The sequence below is a fragment of the Danio rerio genome, chromosome 9 (genome assembly GCF_052040795.2).
Source record: "Danio rerio strain M-AB ecotype USA chromosome 9, GRCz13ab, whole genome shotgun sequence".
Taxonomy (NCBI): Eukaryota; Metazoa; Chordata; class Actinopteri; order Cypriniformes; family Danionidae; genus Danio; species Danio rerio.
In genome coordinates this window covers 7,594,522-7,608,787 of record NC_141029.1, presented here as the reverse complement: position 1 = coordinate 7,608,787, position 14,266 = coordinate 7,594,522, and the positions used below count along the sequence as shown (strand labels likewise).

The window sequence follows — 14,266 nt, the reverse complement described above, 5'->3', positions numbered from 1 at the left end:
GTCTCTTTGTTATTTAGGGGTTGCCACAGCGAAATGAATCGCCTGTACAGGTTACAGTAGAAGGTTAATAAAATACCATTGAATGAATTTTAATGTGCCACATGCTTCCTCTGGCCACTGGTTAAAAATTACATCACACTCTCAGAAAAAAATGGTACAGTGTTGTACCAAATAAGGTACAAACCCTTGTCACTGGGGCAGTAGCTTTTTTATGGGACCGAATTGTAAATTAAGACAAAGAAACAAATTTGTACTATTTTAGTTTGTAGCTTTAAGTACTCGATTTGTACCATGGGAAACCAAAATGTACCTTTAGTTTTGAAAAAACCTGCAGATACAATGTTGTACCATCATCAAAGGAACAAATGTGATCCATGAAGGTACCACAGTGAGAAGACACTTTGTACCTTACTAGTGTCAAATGTGTTCCTTCAAGAATAATCAAAAGCTTTTTGCAATATCCAAAATGTGTCAATTTTACATTTTTAAACAATGTTTCAGTTTACAAAAAAAAGTTTATTTTTGTGTGAATACACATTTTTACTTTAGAAAAAATACTTTAACATAAATCAAAAGATCTATTTTTTGCTTAACATTTTACAACACTTCACAAAACTGTTACAGAAACACATTTTCCCATGCACAATATATATAAAATAATTTCACACAATACCTTTGCAATCACCTAAAAGTTGAATTTACTACATTTTAAAGTAAAAAAAAATAGAAATAAAATTATGCAAAAGTGTTGTAACGAGTTATGCACAATGTTTGATTGAATTTACAATACCAAAATGTCTGCATGAACACTGTGCATATGCAGGACTTTTGTCAGCTCATGCGAGTAGTGTATTTTTTTTAAAGTATTAATTTATTCTTAAATTAAAATGCTAAATAATATTTTTATATATTGTTTGATATTTAGTGATATATTATCTTTCATGACAGAGTATTAGCCCATGCATTGTGCCTAGCCTGCAGTTAAAAATATCTATATAATTTAGAAGATTAACAACTTTAGAAATTAAAAATTGCATGCGCACTTAATATTAGTAGCTTAAATGTTCTTCAAATGACGCGTTGCTATACATTATAATTTAATTCGTATATTATTAAAGCCAAACTGTCTATTTACTTTTATTTTTCAAAACTAACCAGCGGTGCGACTAAACGGAAGTTGGTCCTTCAACATAATTGCCACGGAAGACTTCGCACTTTAGTTCCTACAGGAAACGTCTAAACACACTGTAGCGTCCGATTCAAAGAATTTTTTCTCTCGTAAAGTTGTTTTCTCGGTGTAATACAGCCGACGATACATTCTTTTGATTCATTTTAACAAAATAAATGTGTTTCTATCGATTAGTGTAACTTCAAACTACAAACGCCTCTAAATCTGATTGTTTTGATTTGTTGAATGGCGCTGCTAATGGTGAGCCTTTAACGATTACTGTCAGCAGAGCAGTCATCATCTTTGTTGTTGACGGGGGCTCATGGCTCAGGATCTGCTGCCGGGTGTGGAGAGCTCCGCGGTGTCCGTCCTGAAGAGAGCCGTGCAGCTCGACCACTGCTCCCGCTTTCAGGAGGCGCTGGTCTGCTACCAGGAGGGCATTCAGCTGCTGCTGGACGTGCTCAAAGGTGGGACAGCAGTCTGATTACACACCAAAATAAATTTCTTTTTTTAATTATTTGTTTTAGAAATAATATTTTGCTGGTTTCGCAACTTTCAGATAGTAATGATCATGTGCTTAACTATTTAGAGTTTCTAGAAAAAAATGTTTTTATTCCTGTCAAAGAGAATATGATGGTAAATAAAGCTAATGAAATTATTAGAAAATTATATAGCTCAAAATACAAATTTAGATATGAGTCTTAAATTGAAAGGTTTAAATGTGAAAGAAATAAATCTATTAATAATAATTATCTTAGAATGATTTGCTGGATTGTTTTTGGAGATCACAATTTCAAGATGTCAACTGGAATGAGACTTTTAAGAGCTCCAGACGTTTTTGTATAACAAATAAAATCAGAGAGGTATGATTTAAAATTATTCAGCATTCTTATTCTGTAAAATTAATTGCAAAATGTTGTAGAGATATTGGTTTAAATGTGTTTTCTGTAAAGATTAAGAGGAGAGTATTGTTCATTGAGTATTGTTCATTGTGTTTTTTTACAGTTATTTCGGTGTGATTTCTTTTTTTTTTTGTTAAACATGGTATAAATATTGAATTGGAGTTCAAAGAAAAAGATGTTTTATTTATGAGATTGCTGTTGGTTATATTGTCAATTTGCTTGTCAGTTTACTGTTTATTGTAGTCAGATTTTTTTTTTTTTATGTGTGTAGCTGTAAAAGATGAAGCGAAGAAGATGCACTACAGAGAGAAGATCAAGGGTTACATGGAAAGAGCAGAACAGATCAAGGAGCACACCACCAAGCTGAAAGAAGGTTAGTTGTGAGTTTGTCAGACAAAGTGGTTTAAACCAGGATTTTTTTTTTATAAAAGACTAGGGGTCTAAGGCAGTGGTTTGCATTGAGATGAAGTTGGTTTTATGTTTATATATTCCTTCGTTTTTTAAGAGTGACAACTATATATTTTGTTTACCATGCTTCTTTGAATAATTAGTCTGAAATCGCATGTAATTATGACTTCAAATTAACATTAGCAATATTTAACTGACTGTGAATAATGCTGTACTAATGCAGTCGTGTGTCGCTAATTTGTTTTCCCTATTTTATATTCGCAAAGTATAATTTCGGAAGTTATATTATTAAGAAGAAAGTCCAAATGCGCAATATAGAGCCAATTTTAGCTCAATGTTCCATATATATATGAATCCATATATATAAACCAATCTATATAGGAATCCATAATCCCATAATTTTCCCTCTTACACTTTAAAACATTGAATATATGGTCCTCTTTTTACAATATAACCGAATATTCAAAGTAGTAATGAAACACAAAATAAACGAATGTGCAAATGTAAAACCAACTTTACATCAATGTGGTTCCCCCCCTCAGTAGACCCCTATTTTAGCAGTTAAAATCCTTAACAACCCCTCACTCACTTAAAAAAAAAATATATTAAAAAAACATAGTTGTCAAGAATTTAAAAAATGTTTTGTTTTTAATAATAACAACAACTGCAAAAATATTTTAAAAAAATTTACTATGATGGGCAGCTAAAAAATGTTTGGTTGACTTACTAATGTGATCTACTAAAATACAGTTAAAGTCAGAATTATTAGCCCCGCTGAATTATTCGCCCCCTTTTTTTCCCCCAATTTCTGTTTAACGGAAAGATTTTTTCAACACATTTCTACACATAATAGTTTTAATAACTCATTTCTAACAACTGATTTATTTTTTCTTTGCCATGATGACAGTAAATAATATTTGACTAGATTTTTTTAAGACACTTCTATACAGCTTAAAGTGACATTTAAAGGCTTGACTAGGTTAATTAAGTTATCTAGGCAGGTAAGGGTAATTAGGCAAGTTATTGTATAATGATGTCTTGTTCTGTAGACTATCAAAAAAATATACATAGCTTAAAGTGGCTGATAATTTTGACCTCAAAATTTTTATTAAAAAATTAAAAGCTGCTTTTATTCTAGCCGAAATGAAACAAATAAGACTTTCTTCAGAAGAGAAAGTATTATCAGACATACTGTGAAAATTTCCTTGCTCTGTTAAGCATCATTTGGGAAATATTAAAAAAAAAAAAAAATCAAAGGAGGGCTAATAATTATGGTGCTATTATGTTCATACTTGCATTGTATAATGAGCAGCATAAATTGATTTGAAAAGGACAACAATACTGTTTATCGTAATTGTTACACCTGGCTCAGGAATGTAACATAGTGAGGGAGACGACACGGCGAAGTGTAATCAAAAAGAAGATTTATTTAACTCGATTGAAATAATATAATCAAAATATCACTATGAATATGTTCAATCAGTGTGAAATGCAAGTGAATGGATGCGGTGAATGTCAATGACAGTGTATGGATGCGAAACAAAGCATAATGCCCAAATTGGAGCGCAGCTCTGGCCAACTGCCAAGTGAATGGACAGCGGCCCCAACAAACTCTCTGCCGGGGTTTAAATAAGGGTGGCGACTAGCATCATGTGCGCTGAAGGCACGCCCCCAATCTAGAAATCTTATCAAACACACAGAAACACAAAACAACGCAGTCCTAACAGTAATAAATTGTTGTGTAATATATCGTACTACAAAAAGGACTGATATTGTGACAAATTTAACAATTAAACTTAAATAATAATAATACATAGAAAATAAATACAAATAATGAAATGAAGACATTAGGCGGCAGGTTGGCTAAGTGGTTGGCAAGGTTGCACCCCTGATGAAGCAAGGAATATGCCAAAGGAATGTGAGTGAGTAAATTAACACAGTAAATTAAAGTATGCATAAAATTACGTAATTCAGTAAAATAAATGATACAAAAATATTAAATAATAACACATCTAACAGAGCGGGCGAGGCAGTGGCACAGTAGGTAGTGCTGTCGCCTTACAGCAAGAAGGTCGCTGGGTCGCTGGTTCGAATCTCGGCTCAGTTGTCGTTTTTGTGTGGAGTTTGCATGTTGTCTCTACCTTCGCGTGGGTTTTCTCCAGGTGCTCCGGTTTCCCCCACAGTCCAGACACATGCGGTACAGGTGAATTGGGTAAGCTAAATTGTCCGTAGTGTATGAGTGTGTGTGTGAATGTGTGTGTGGATGTTTCCTAGAGATGGGTATCCGCTGCATAAAAACTAGCTGGATACGTTGGCGGTTCATTCCGCTGTGGCGATCCCGGATTAATAAAGGGACTAAGCCGACAAGAAAATGAATGAATGAACATCTAACAGAGCAGTACTGTAGTGAGTAGAAATCTAAGACCTGAAGATTGGGCATGTATAAATAAAAACATATCTGCCTTTTTAGGTTCATTCATGATGAGGATGTTGGGCTAAGTCAGAATTATAAGCACCCAGTGAATATTTTTTTCTTTTTTAAATAATTCCCAAATGATGTTTAACAGAGCAAGGACATTTTCACAGTGTGTCTGATAATATTTTTTCTTCTGGAGAAAGTCTCATTTGTTTTATTTCGGCTAGAATAAAAGCAATTTTAATTTTTTTAAACACCATTTTAAGGACAAAATTATTAGCCCCTTTTAGCTATTTTTTTCTGATAGTCTACAGAACAAACCATCGTTATACAATAACTTGCCTAATTACCCTAACCTGCCTAGTTAACCTAATTAACCTAGTTAAGCCTTTAAATGTCACTTTAAGCTGTTTAGAAGTGTCTTGAAAAATATCTAGTCAAATATTATTTACTGTCATCATGGCAAACATAAAATAAATCAGCTATAAGAGATGAGTTACTAAAACTATTATGTTTAGAAATGTGTTGAAAAAAAATCTTCTCTCCGTTAAATAGAAATTGGGGAAAAAATAAACAGGGTCTAATAATTTTGACTTCAACTGTATGACTGAAAACCTCAGGTTTAATCAGCTTTTTCCATTCTTCTGATTGTCTCCACTGTCAGAGGGTAAATACCACGAGCAGATAAAGATAGCAGACAGCTCCACTGGTTACAGCTATGAATCCCTCTTCAAGCCGTACATCACAGATGGACTGACTGAAGTCTGGGTGGAAGACCCATATGTACGGCACGTCCATCAGGTACAGACTACGCTTTATTAAAGAGTGAAGAAACAGCAGTGATGGAGCTTAGAATGACCAGTGTTTTGCTTTGCAGTTGTATAATTTCCTCCGTTTCTGTGAGATGCTGCTGAAATGTCCATCTACAGTGAAGACCATTCACCTTCTGACCTCACAGGATGAGGTAAACTTGAAAGGAAATGAGGTTTTAATATAAAGCTTAAAGTCCTCATGAACCGGGATGATACAACCATTTTTTTTGTTTTGTTTTTTGTGACGCATCCCCTAGAGAAATGGAAGCTAACAGACACCTCATCCTCACTATATCTGTTTTTGTCAAAACTGACAGTTGGAGAGGCATGGTTAAATATGTTAGCCACGCCCATTTGTAAAAGTATATGTAATCTGACAACATCTTGACAACTGAAAAAAAACAGGGTGTGCATTTTTAGATTTCAATTAGAGATTACTAGGGCAAATTATTTTTTTCTTAATGACATCAAAGAGCTTAGAATGACCAAGAAGCGACACTCAATAGAAAGTTCCAGTGCAGCAACAGCCCTGTGATTCCGCCATTTTTGAGTGAAAGCGATCGGCCGTCCATTGGATCTTATTACTGTTGCGATGGCTAGCAGTTGCTTTGTTTTTAATTTAAAAAGCGTTAAAGATGAGATACAACCTGAAAGACGACAATACAACACTTAAAATCACAATCATCAGCACTTTTAATAGTTTATTTTACAGACTGTTTATATTTTAACCATACTTACTTTCTTGGAACTCACTTTCAGGTGAAATTATTTTAAATTACTTTATTGTAATAGTTTACACACTGGTATAATATAAATAAATATTGACATGTTAAGTTAAAATAACATGACTTTCAACATGGGATGTTGATATTATATGTTATAATAGAATATTGTATTTTTCCAGGCGACGTAGTGGCGCAGTAGGTAGTGCTGTCGCCTCACAGCAAGAAGGTCGCTGGGTCGCTGGTTCGAACCTCGGCTCAAATAGTGTTTCTGTGAGGAGTTTGCATGTTCTCCCTGCGTTCGCGTGGGTTTCCTCCCACAGTCCAAAGACATGCGGTACAGGTGAATTGGGTAGGCTAAATTGTCCATAGTGTATGAGTGTGTGTATGTGTGTGGATGTTTCCCAGGAATGGGTTGCGGCTGGAATGGCATCCGCTGCATAAAAAAACTGGCTGGATAAGTTGGCGGTTCATTCCGCTGTGGTGACCCTGGATTAATAAAGGGACTAAAGACTGGTTTATACTTCTGCGTCAAGTGACTGGCGTAACCCACGGCGCATGCAACGCGCATAGCTGTGCAGTTATACTTCTGCGTGCTGTCTCTGTTGGTCTGCATTAACACTTTGAAACGCTAGTTGGCATTGAGGTTTTAGTGTTCCTCTTTGTCGAGTTTCTTCGCTGCTGTTTTGCTTTTCCTGAACACTTCCTGGATGTACAAGTGGCTCAAACTCGCTCATTTTGAGGCAGGAACCGGCAGACGTGCAACAACTCCACACTTGTAAACAATCGCTCCATCGGGTCCCGCCCAGACTCGTCATAGCTACCAAGCTGACCAATCACCGAGCTTGCGCTACGCGACGTTGCGACGAGTAGTTAAATTTTTTGAGAGGTGCTTGTCACCGACGGCCACGGCGTAGGGCTATGCGTCAACGTCGTAGCATACGCTTGCGTTTGACGCAGAAGTACAAATCATTAAGCCGACAAGAAAATGAATGAATGAGTATTTTTCCAGTGTTGCCTGTTAAAAAAAGACTAATAAAGCTTTTTTGTAAAAAGCCACTTTGTCCAAAATGACTGAATTCTGACGTAAGTTCATCACACACACACACACACATACACACACACACACATTGTTAATATATTATTATAAAAATGTCTCCTGATCTGAATCCAACTGAACACATATGGGGAATTCTGAAGAGACATTAAGTCGAGCATCTTTTTGAGCAACTCTAAAAGAGAGATTATTTTTGAAGAATAAAAAAAGGTAGATGTTGCAAAATGAAGCCAACTTGTTCATTCCATGCCTAGATGTCTTACGGTGTCATTAAAAATCATAGAGGCTATACAAACTAGAAAAAGTAGTTTTTAATGTGGGGTATACTTATTTTTGCATCACCCTAATTAAAGTAAAACTAAAAAAAAAAAAATACTTATTGAAGTTATTTTTTTAATCTTACTTTTATGTCATAAGTTAATAAGATATTAAATTAAACTTAGTCTTGTAAACGTTTTGGAAATTCATTAATAAATTTCATTGAATATATTGTTTAAAATGTTGCTTTTCAATATTGGTGTATGAATATATAATATTTTAACTCATATTTAACTCCATATTTTTTTTTTTAATTCTGTCTGACGTTACTTGTCTGTGTTGCTGTTCTATTAGAATTTTATTTCCATAAAGGCCGCCGCGTCACACTAGCGACATCTTTTTCAAATAGCAACAGAATGTCGCCTCTTGGTGATTCTATGCTCTTTGATGACATGCACAGATGAAGTGTTCACCACAAAACTGGCAATGTGAGCTAACAAAATCACTTGGCTAGTTTTGATTTCGTGGAGACTTTAATAAAAGTTTGCTAACATCCAAAATGACTGCAAAATATAATTGCAAAAAAGTTAATTTAAAGTGCCATAACATAAATAGAACTTTTTTTGAACTGGTATTTATGCTAATATAAGTATTGGAGTATACAAATACTTAATACTTGTAGTTTCTGATGTGAATGGGCTTTTATTCCTGTGGTTTTCAAGGACAGCTCCACTCAACAAAGCAGTGCTCTGGCAGAAATGAAGCAGTCGCTATTGAGTAAAGATATCTGTCTGGACATTCAGTACTCCTCTACGATTCATGACCGAGAGATCAGGTACATTGTTCTCATTTTTTTGTACTTTTTACTGTTTGCTAGTACCTGTTTGGACCCCTTTTGCCTATAGAACTGCCATAGATATATACACTAGATATCGCATAGGGACTCTGAGCATGCGTCAATAGCGCCGCCACATTGGTACAGTGCTCCCAGGACAAATGGCATTCAACTGCACTAGTCAAGACAGTGTTATTACGTGAATATGCTGGACTTTAGCGCTGTCTACGGGTGTAGTAACGAGCAAACAAAGAAAACTAAGCACAAAGGCAGAACATTTTATAGGTAATATTAAGTTTTTTTTCTGTTTATGTATGTTCTGAACTTTTGTGTTAATCAGGTAACGTTATTGATGATAACAGTCACTTACTGCATTCACTATAAGGCAAAGCAGCACCAACTCGCACTAAACACTTGGTTTATGCTAGTTTTGTTGAATAAAATCAGTAAACAATGCAAAAGAAATATGACAACGAGATGCTGCGCTGCCAGAAACTTGCATTATTGTCGTTCGGGGGATTCAGTCACAAACGAATCGCTCCCTTCGTCAGTATGAGAAGTGAAAGCAGGAGAGGAGCTGTGTTTCAGGACATGATTAGATCAAATTTAACTGGGAGGGTGAATAGTACATTTCTGTACACACAAACACAAGCTTTTTGTCAGGAATGTCCGTGCGGTCACTGATCCATCAATGTAGAAAGGTGATGTAAAATTATAAATTTCGTTATTAGAAAAAAAACTACATACTAACATCCAGGAATACTCCCGATCATAGATATATGTGTATATCTTTGGCTTTGGATGGCCACAGTCCTCCACTGTACCTTGGTCCCGCATTAATTTCAAAGGAGCGCTACCCTGTACCAAGATGGTGGCGCTATTGACGCATTAAGTCCAATAGACAACAATAGGCCAGGCGACATCTAATGTATATATCTATGCAGAACTGCATTGGTTGTGTTAAATTGTGTTGTGTTTCTTCAGGTTTAACAACGGTTGGATTATTAAGATCGGCAGGGGACTCGATTATTTCAAAAAACCAAAGGTTAGCAGGCTTTTCGCTAAACATTCATAGCTGTGTAACATTTAAAACAGAACCTACTATTGGTGCATGTTTGTTTGAAATACAAATAAAGTCACACTTTATATTATGTGGCCTTCATTTTTAGGTACGACTAATAAAAAATAAGTACTCGTAATGTATCGCACAACACTTGTGGTGCTATTGATGTGGGATATAGGTATCTTTAGGAACAGGTTTGGTGGTGTGGCTGGGTTAAGGTGTAAAGTATGGGTCAACGTGTGATTATAAATAATTTACTACAGTAAATTACTATAAATACTACTAAATTACATTTTTAAATAGAAGTATAATGTAAAAACATGTATGTACAAAATAAGTGCATTCTATCAAATGATTAATTTAACCCTCTACTGCACGCTGTAACCATATCACAACATGATACTTATGTTCAATTAAGAACATCTGTTTCTTTAAGATCAACATTATTATTTTTGCTTGAAATAGAAGACCTCAGAGTAGCCAAAGTGTGCTTAGGTTAAGTCACATGACGTGCTGTGTTTTTCTGTGGCGTGATTTCTGACAGACGGGCGTTTATTGTGAGTAGTTGCTACCTTATTTAGGCCTTGTTACGCCCCGTGTGGCTCGGAGGATGAAAAAGGGCTTAACATAATTATGACAACCCAATATTTTAAGAATTCCTCTGAGATGTTAACTGCTATGAATCAACACAGACAACGATGTGGCAAAAAAACTGGTTCACTTTATTACAATAAAGATAAAGAAGTGAATATTTAAATCACCCAAAGTATATTTACAAATATGTACATTAAATGCAAAAAGTAAACAAAAATACCTGATGGAGGGAAGGAGAATAAGCGGTGCCAAATCAAAGAAAATAACAAATTAAACACCCGCTAACTAATCCCTCCCCCACCTCTAAATAACTAAAGAGAAATATGTAAATAAGAAAAAAAACATCTTCAGCGTCACACGCCCCTTACTCAACTGCACCGACTGGAACAAACATACATATATGGTAGCACCCGCCTCTAACCTAGTGGAATAACAAAAAAATCTGCTAAGTCAAGTGACATACTTCCCTTCACTTCCCTCTAGGTATTTTTAAATCACAAAAACTCTCTTTAAAGTGAACCCGAGCACAAAATAGGCACCAAAAGTTACAAAAACACAGCAGCAACAAGCAACATGGATCCCCCTCTCATCTGGGCTGAGTCATCACTGGAGCGTTTAAATAACACCCATCCTCTTCTGATTGTTCCACTCGGGAGAACTCTGCCAACCAATCGGAACACCTAGAATTTAAAAGTACAGGAGACAGCAAATAGAAACAGAAAGGGGAGGAGGGAACAACAGAGCAACACCCCCAGGCATGTAACAGGCCTATTTACATTATTCACTTATTTTTCATTATTCGTTTATTATTATGTACAATGATTGAGACATAAAATGAGATAGTAAAATATAATCAACAACGAAAATGTAAATAAAAACGAAAATGAAAACATAAATGAAAATGTCTTGTCCTAGTCCTATCAAAATAGCAAACACTGAACATCGCTCTATATTTAGGCTAAAAGACTGCTTTATTTATTTATTTAAGACTACTTATTTGTACTGAATGTTTGTGCTTTCGTTTTAGTTGTCTTTTATTTCTTCGAAACTATTTTCCAAAACGAATCCTCTTTGCACTTAACAAGTTTACAATAAAGCGTGTTAACAAATTTTAAATGATTAATGAAGGGATTATAATGCTTTGACTTATTGTTTAATCTCATTTACAAGCACAGTAGCATACTTAAAGCTGCTGTATAGGCTATTTCTGTCTGTTCGCATCCTGTTGCTTTTGTGCCCCCTGGCGGCTTATTCACAAACTGCGGTCATACACTAAAAACAGAGCGGCAGCAATTTAAAACGGTGGCGGTATAAGCTCCGGCGGTAATGGCCACTTTGAACTCTTACCTACTGTAAATGCAAATGTAAACATCAATAAAAACAAAGGATCTAATTATATCAGATCCTCAAAAAAAACTGAAACATCACCTCCAGTAAGTTATGATGACATATTCACAATTCACAACAAAATTTTTTTTGTAAATCGATCAATGTATGTCTTGCCAAATGGCAACACTGTCCTATAGAGGAACATGCAATATTGCATTGGGTTAGCTAGCTAGCAAGGTCAGCTGTGACCTTTTAAGTTATAACAATAACAATATTATGCATATAATGTTGATTAGTCATGTGTTAATGGCATTTGCATTATGGATAAAATCTAGTTTTAAGGGCGATACTACTTTTGAATAGATATCAATATAGGGAACATTGTATTAGCGAGCACCACCATGTTCTATGCTAAGTGAAAGAAGAAAAGGACAGAACTGGCTCATCCTGCAGATGAAAGTGAGGATGAGATGGGTTTTAGTGACCCTGAGAATGATGCAGACTGGACATTTAATAGAGACAGTTCAGGTAAGTTAGCTCAGAGGCAGATAAGCAGGCGTAGTATAGTATATAGTATAATATGCATAAACATTGTTAGCTAGTAGCTACATCATGCACTTGGATATACTAGACTTGTTATTTATTTGTTAAAATATTTACTGAAGAAAATATTTATATTTACTATATGTTATATATGATAATACAATATTAGGTTTGTTTTTAATAATATTTATTTAAAAAATGGTCACACTTTACAATAAGGTTCATTGGTTAATGTTAATTAATGCATTTACTAACATGAACAAACAATGAACAATACATTTACTACTGTATTTGTTCATGTTAGTTAACATTAGTTAATGAAAATACAGTAGTTCATTGTTAGTTCATGTTAACTCATGGTGCATTAACTAATGTTAACAAGCATGGACTTAAATGTTAATAATGCATTAGTAAATGTTCAATTATGATTAATAAATGCTGTTCATGTGTTGTTCATGATTAGTTCATGTTAGTAAATGCATTAACTGATGAACCTTATTGTAAAGTGTTACCAACAAAAAGTAGTAAATGAAAGCTGTTGGAATATCAGTTGTTGTAAAGTATGTGTAAGGTGTCGTTTATAAGTTCTGTGTTAAAGCGTCTAATACTGCAACACCAATTAAATAATTTTAAACAACAAAATTATTAATTATAAGGAAAGTTGGATCCACTGTTGGACATTGTTGCCATATGGCAACATATCATAAAGTACCTTAATAAATAAGTTTTTCCAAAAAATGTTTACAGCGCTTCAAGTTAAGCCATTTTAAGAAAAGAAAAAGTAATATATATTTATTTTTTAATAGATTTATCATAATGTGTGCGGTAGAGAGTTAAATGTAAGTACATAGTATTTAAAGGCATTTAATATGAAGTCGGACCACAAATTAAAGACATCATTTTCTCTCTCGCTCTCTTTTTAAGGGTCGCTTCTCTGTTGGATACTGTGACTATGATTTGAGAGAGTGTCATGAGACTACAGTTGACATTTTTCATACCAAACACACCAAGAAGACCTAATCTTGCTTGCGAAAGCTTTTCCACTGCCTGACATATTTACGGGACTTCATTTGCAATCCGCAGGCCTACGTGGATGACTGGAAATGTGCCTTTTGATCCCATTTTAAGCTTTTAAAAGATGCGAAAGAACTGATTTATTTACTTTTACATGCTTCTATCTGAATTGCAGGGGAATATGCAGAGGCTTATTCTGTAACTTGTATGAGTTTTTTATTAAAGGGATAGTTCACACAAAATTGAACATTTCTGCACTGTTTATTGTCCCTCAAGTGGTTCTAAACCTTTATGTTTCCTCCTTTTGTTGAACACAAAAGAAGATATATTTAAGAAAGCTGCAAACCAATCATTGACTTCCATAAGAAGAAAAACAACCCTGCTGAAAAATCCAGCTTAAACCAGCCTAGGCTGGTTGGCTGGTTTTAGCTGGTTGATGAGGCTGGTTTTAGAGGGGTTTGGGCCATTTACAGGCTGGTTTCCAGCTATTTCCAGCCTGGTCTTAGCTGGTCAGGCTGAAAAATGACCTGCTAAATCCAGCTAAAACCAGCTTGACCACCCTTGCTTAAGCTGGATGTAGCTGGTTTTGGCTGGGCTCCCAGCCTGGCTAGGCTGGTCAAGCTGGTTTTAGCTGGTCATCTCCCAGCCTGACCAGCTAAGACCAGGCTGGAAATGGCTGGAAACCAGCCTGGAAATGGCCAAAACCCCTCTAAAACCAGCCTGGTCAACCAGCTAAAACCAGCCAACCAGCCTAGGCTGGTTTAAGCTGGATTTTTAAGTAGGGAAATACTTTGAAAGTCAACGGTTGCAGGTTTTTAACTTCAAAATATCTTCCTTTGTGTTTAACAGAAGAAAGGAACTCTTAAAGGTTTGAATCAAATAAAAGAGTTATTAAATAATGACAGAAATGTCACTTTTGGGCTGAACAATTTCCCTCAAACTTCTGTTCACTGAAATGTATGTTTACTTGTTCTGCTTCTGTAACTATTGTAAAAAGTACATTTGTAAATAAAATGTGTCTAATATTTCTGTCACCATTATATAATGTGCCCTTGATTCAAACCGTAAAGGTGAGCTGTTTTACTTGCGATGCTGATTTCAATAAACGTTTTGCACTGTAGCGGCGCCATCTTGTGGTCACTCAG

At 35.2% G+C, this 14,266-nt stretch overlaps 1 protein-coding gene and 1 long non-coding RNA gene across 7 annotated transcripts; one reads left to right on the top strand and one right to left on the bottom strand.

The window, feature by feature from the left end:
* Positions 1–1,218: 1,218 nt before the first annotated feature.
* mitd1 (MIT, microtubule interacting and transport, domain containing 1) lies at positions 1,219–14,246 on the top strand. Of its 6 annotated transcripts, none has more exons than XR_015498786.1 (8): positions 1,219–1,635; positions 2,342–2,443; positions 5,559–5,695; positions 5,772–5,858; positions 8,466–8,578; positions 9,563–9,623; positions 13,032–13,515; positions 13,872–14,241. XR_015498786.1 is itself a non-coding variant. In NM_200201.3 (7 exon segments), coding segments are annotated over 7 exon segments (741 nt in total). In that variant the 5' UTR covers positions 1,219–1,490; the 3' UTR covers positions 13,128–14,246.
* Positions 1,297–4,276, bottom strand: LOC147842252 (uncharacterized). The gene is made up of 2 exons (XR_015499156.1): positions 3,440–4,276; positions 1,297–3,354 (listed from the first exon to the last, which is right to left on the bottom strand). It is a non-coding gene; the product is annotated as an uncharacterized LOC147842252 (long non-coding RNA).
* Positions 14,247–14,266: the final 20 nt, after the last annotated feature.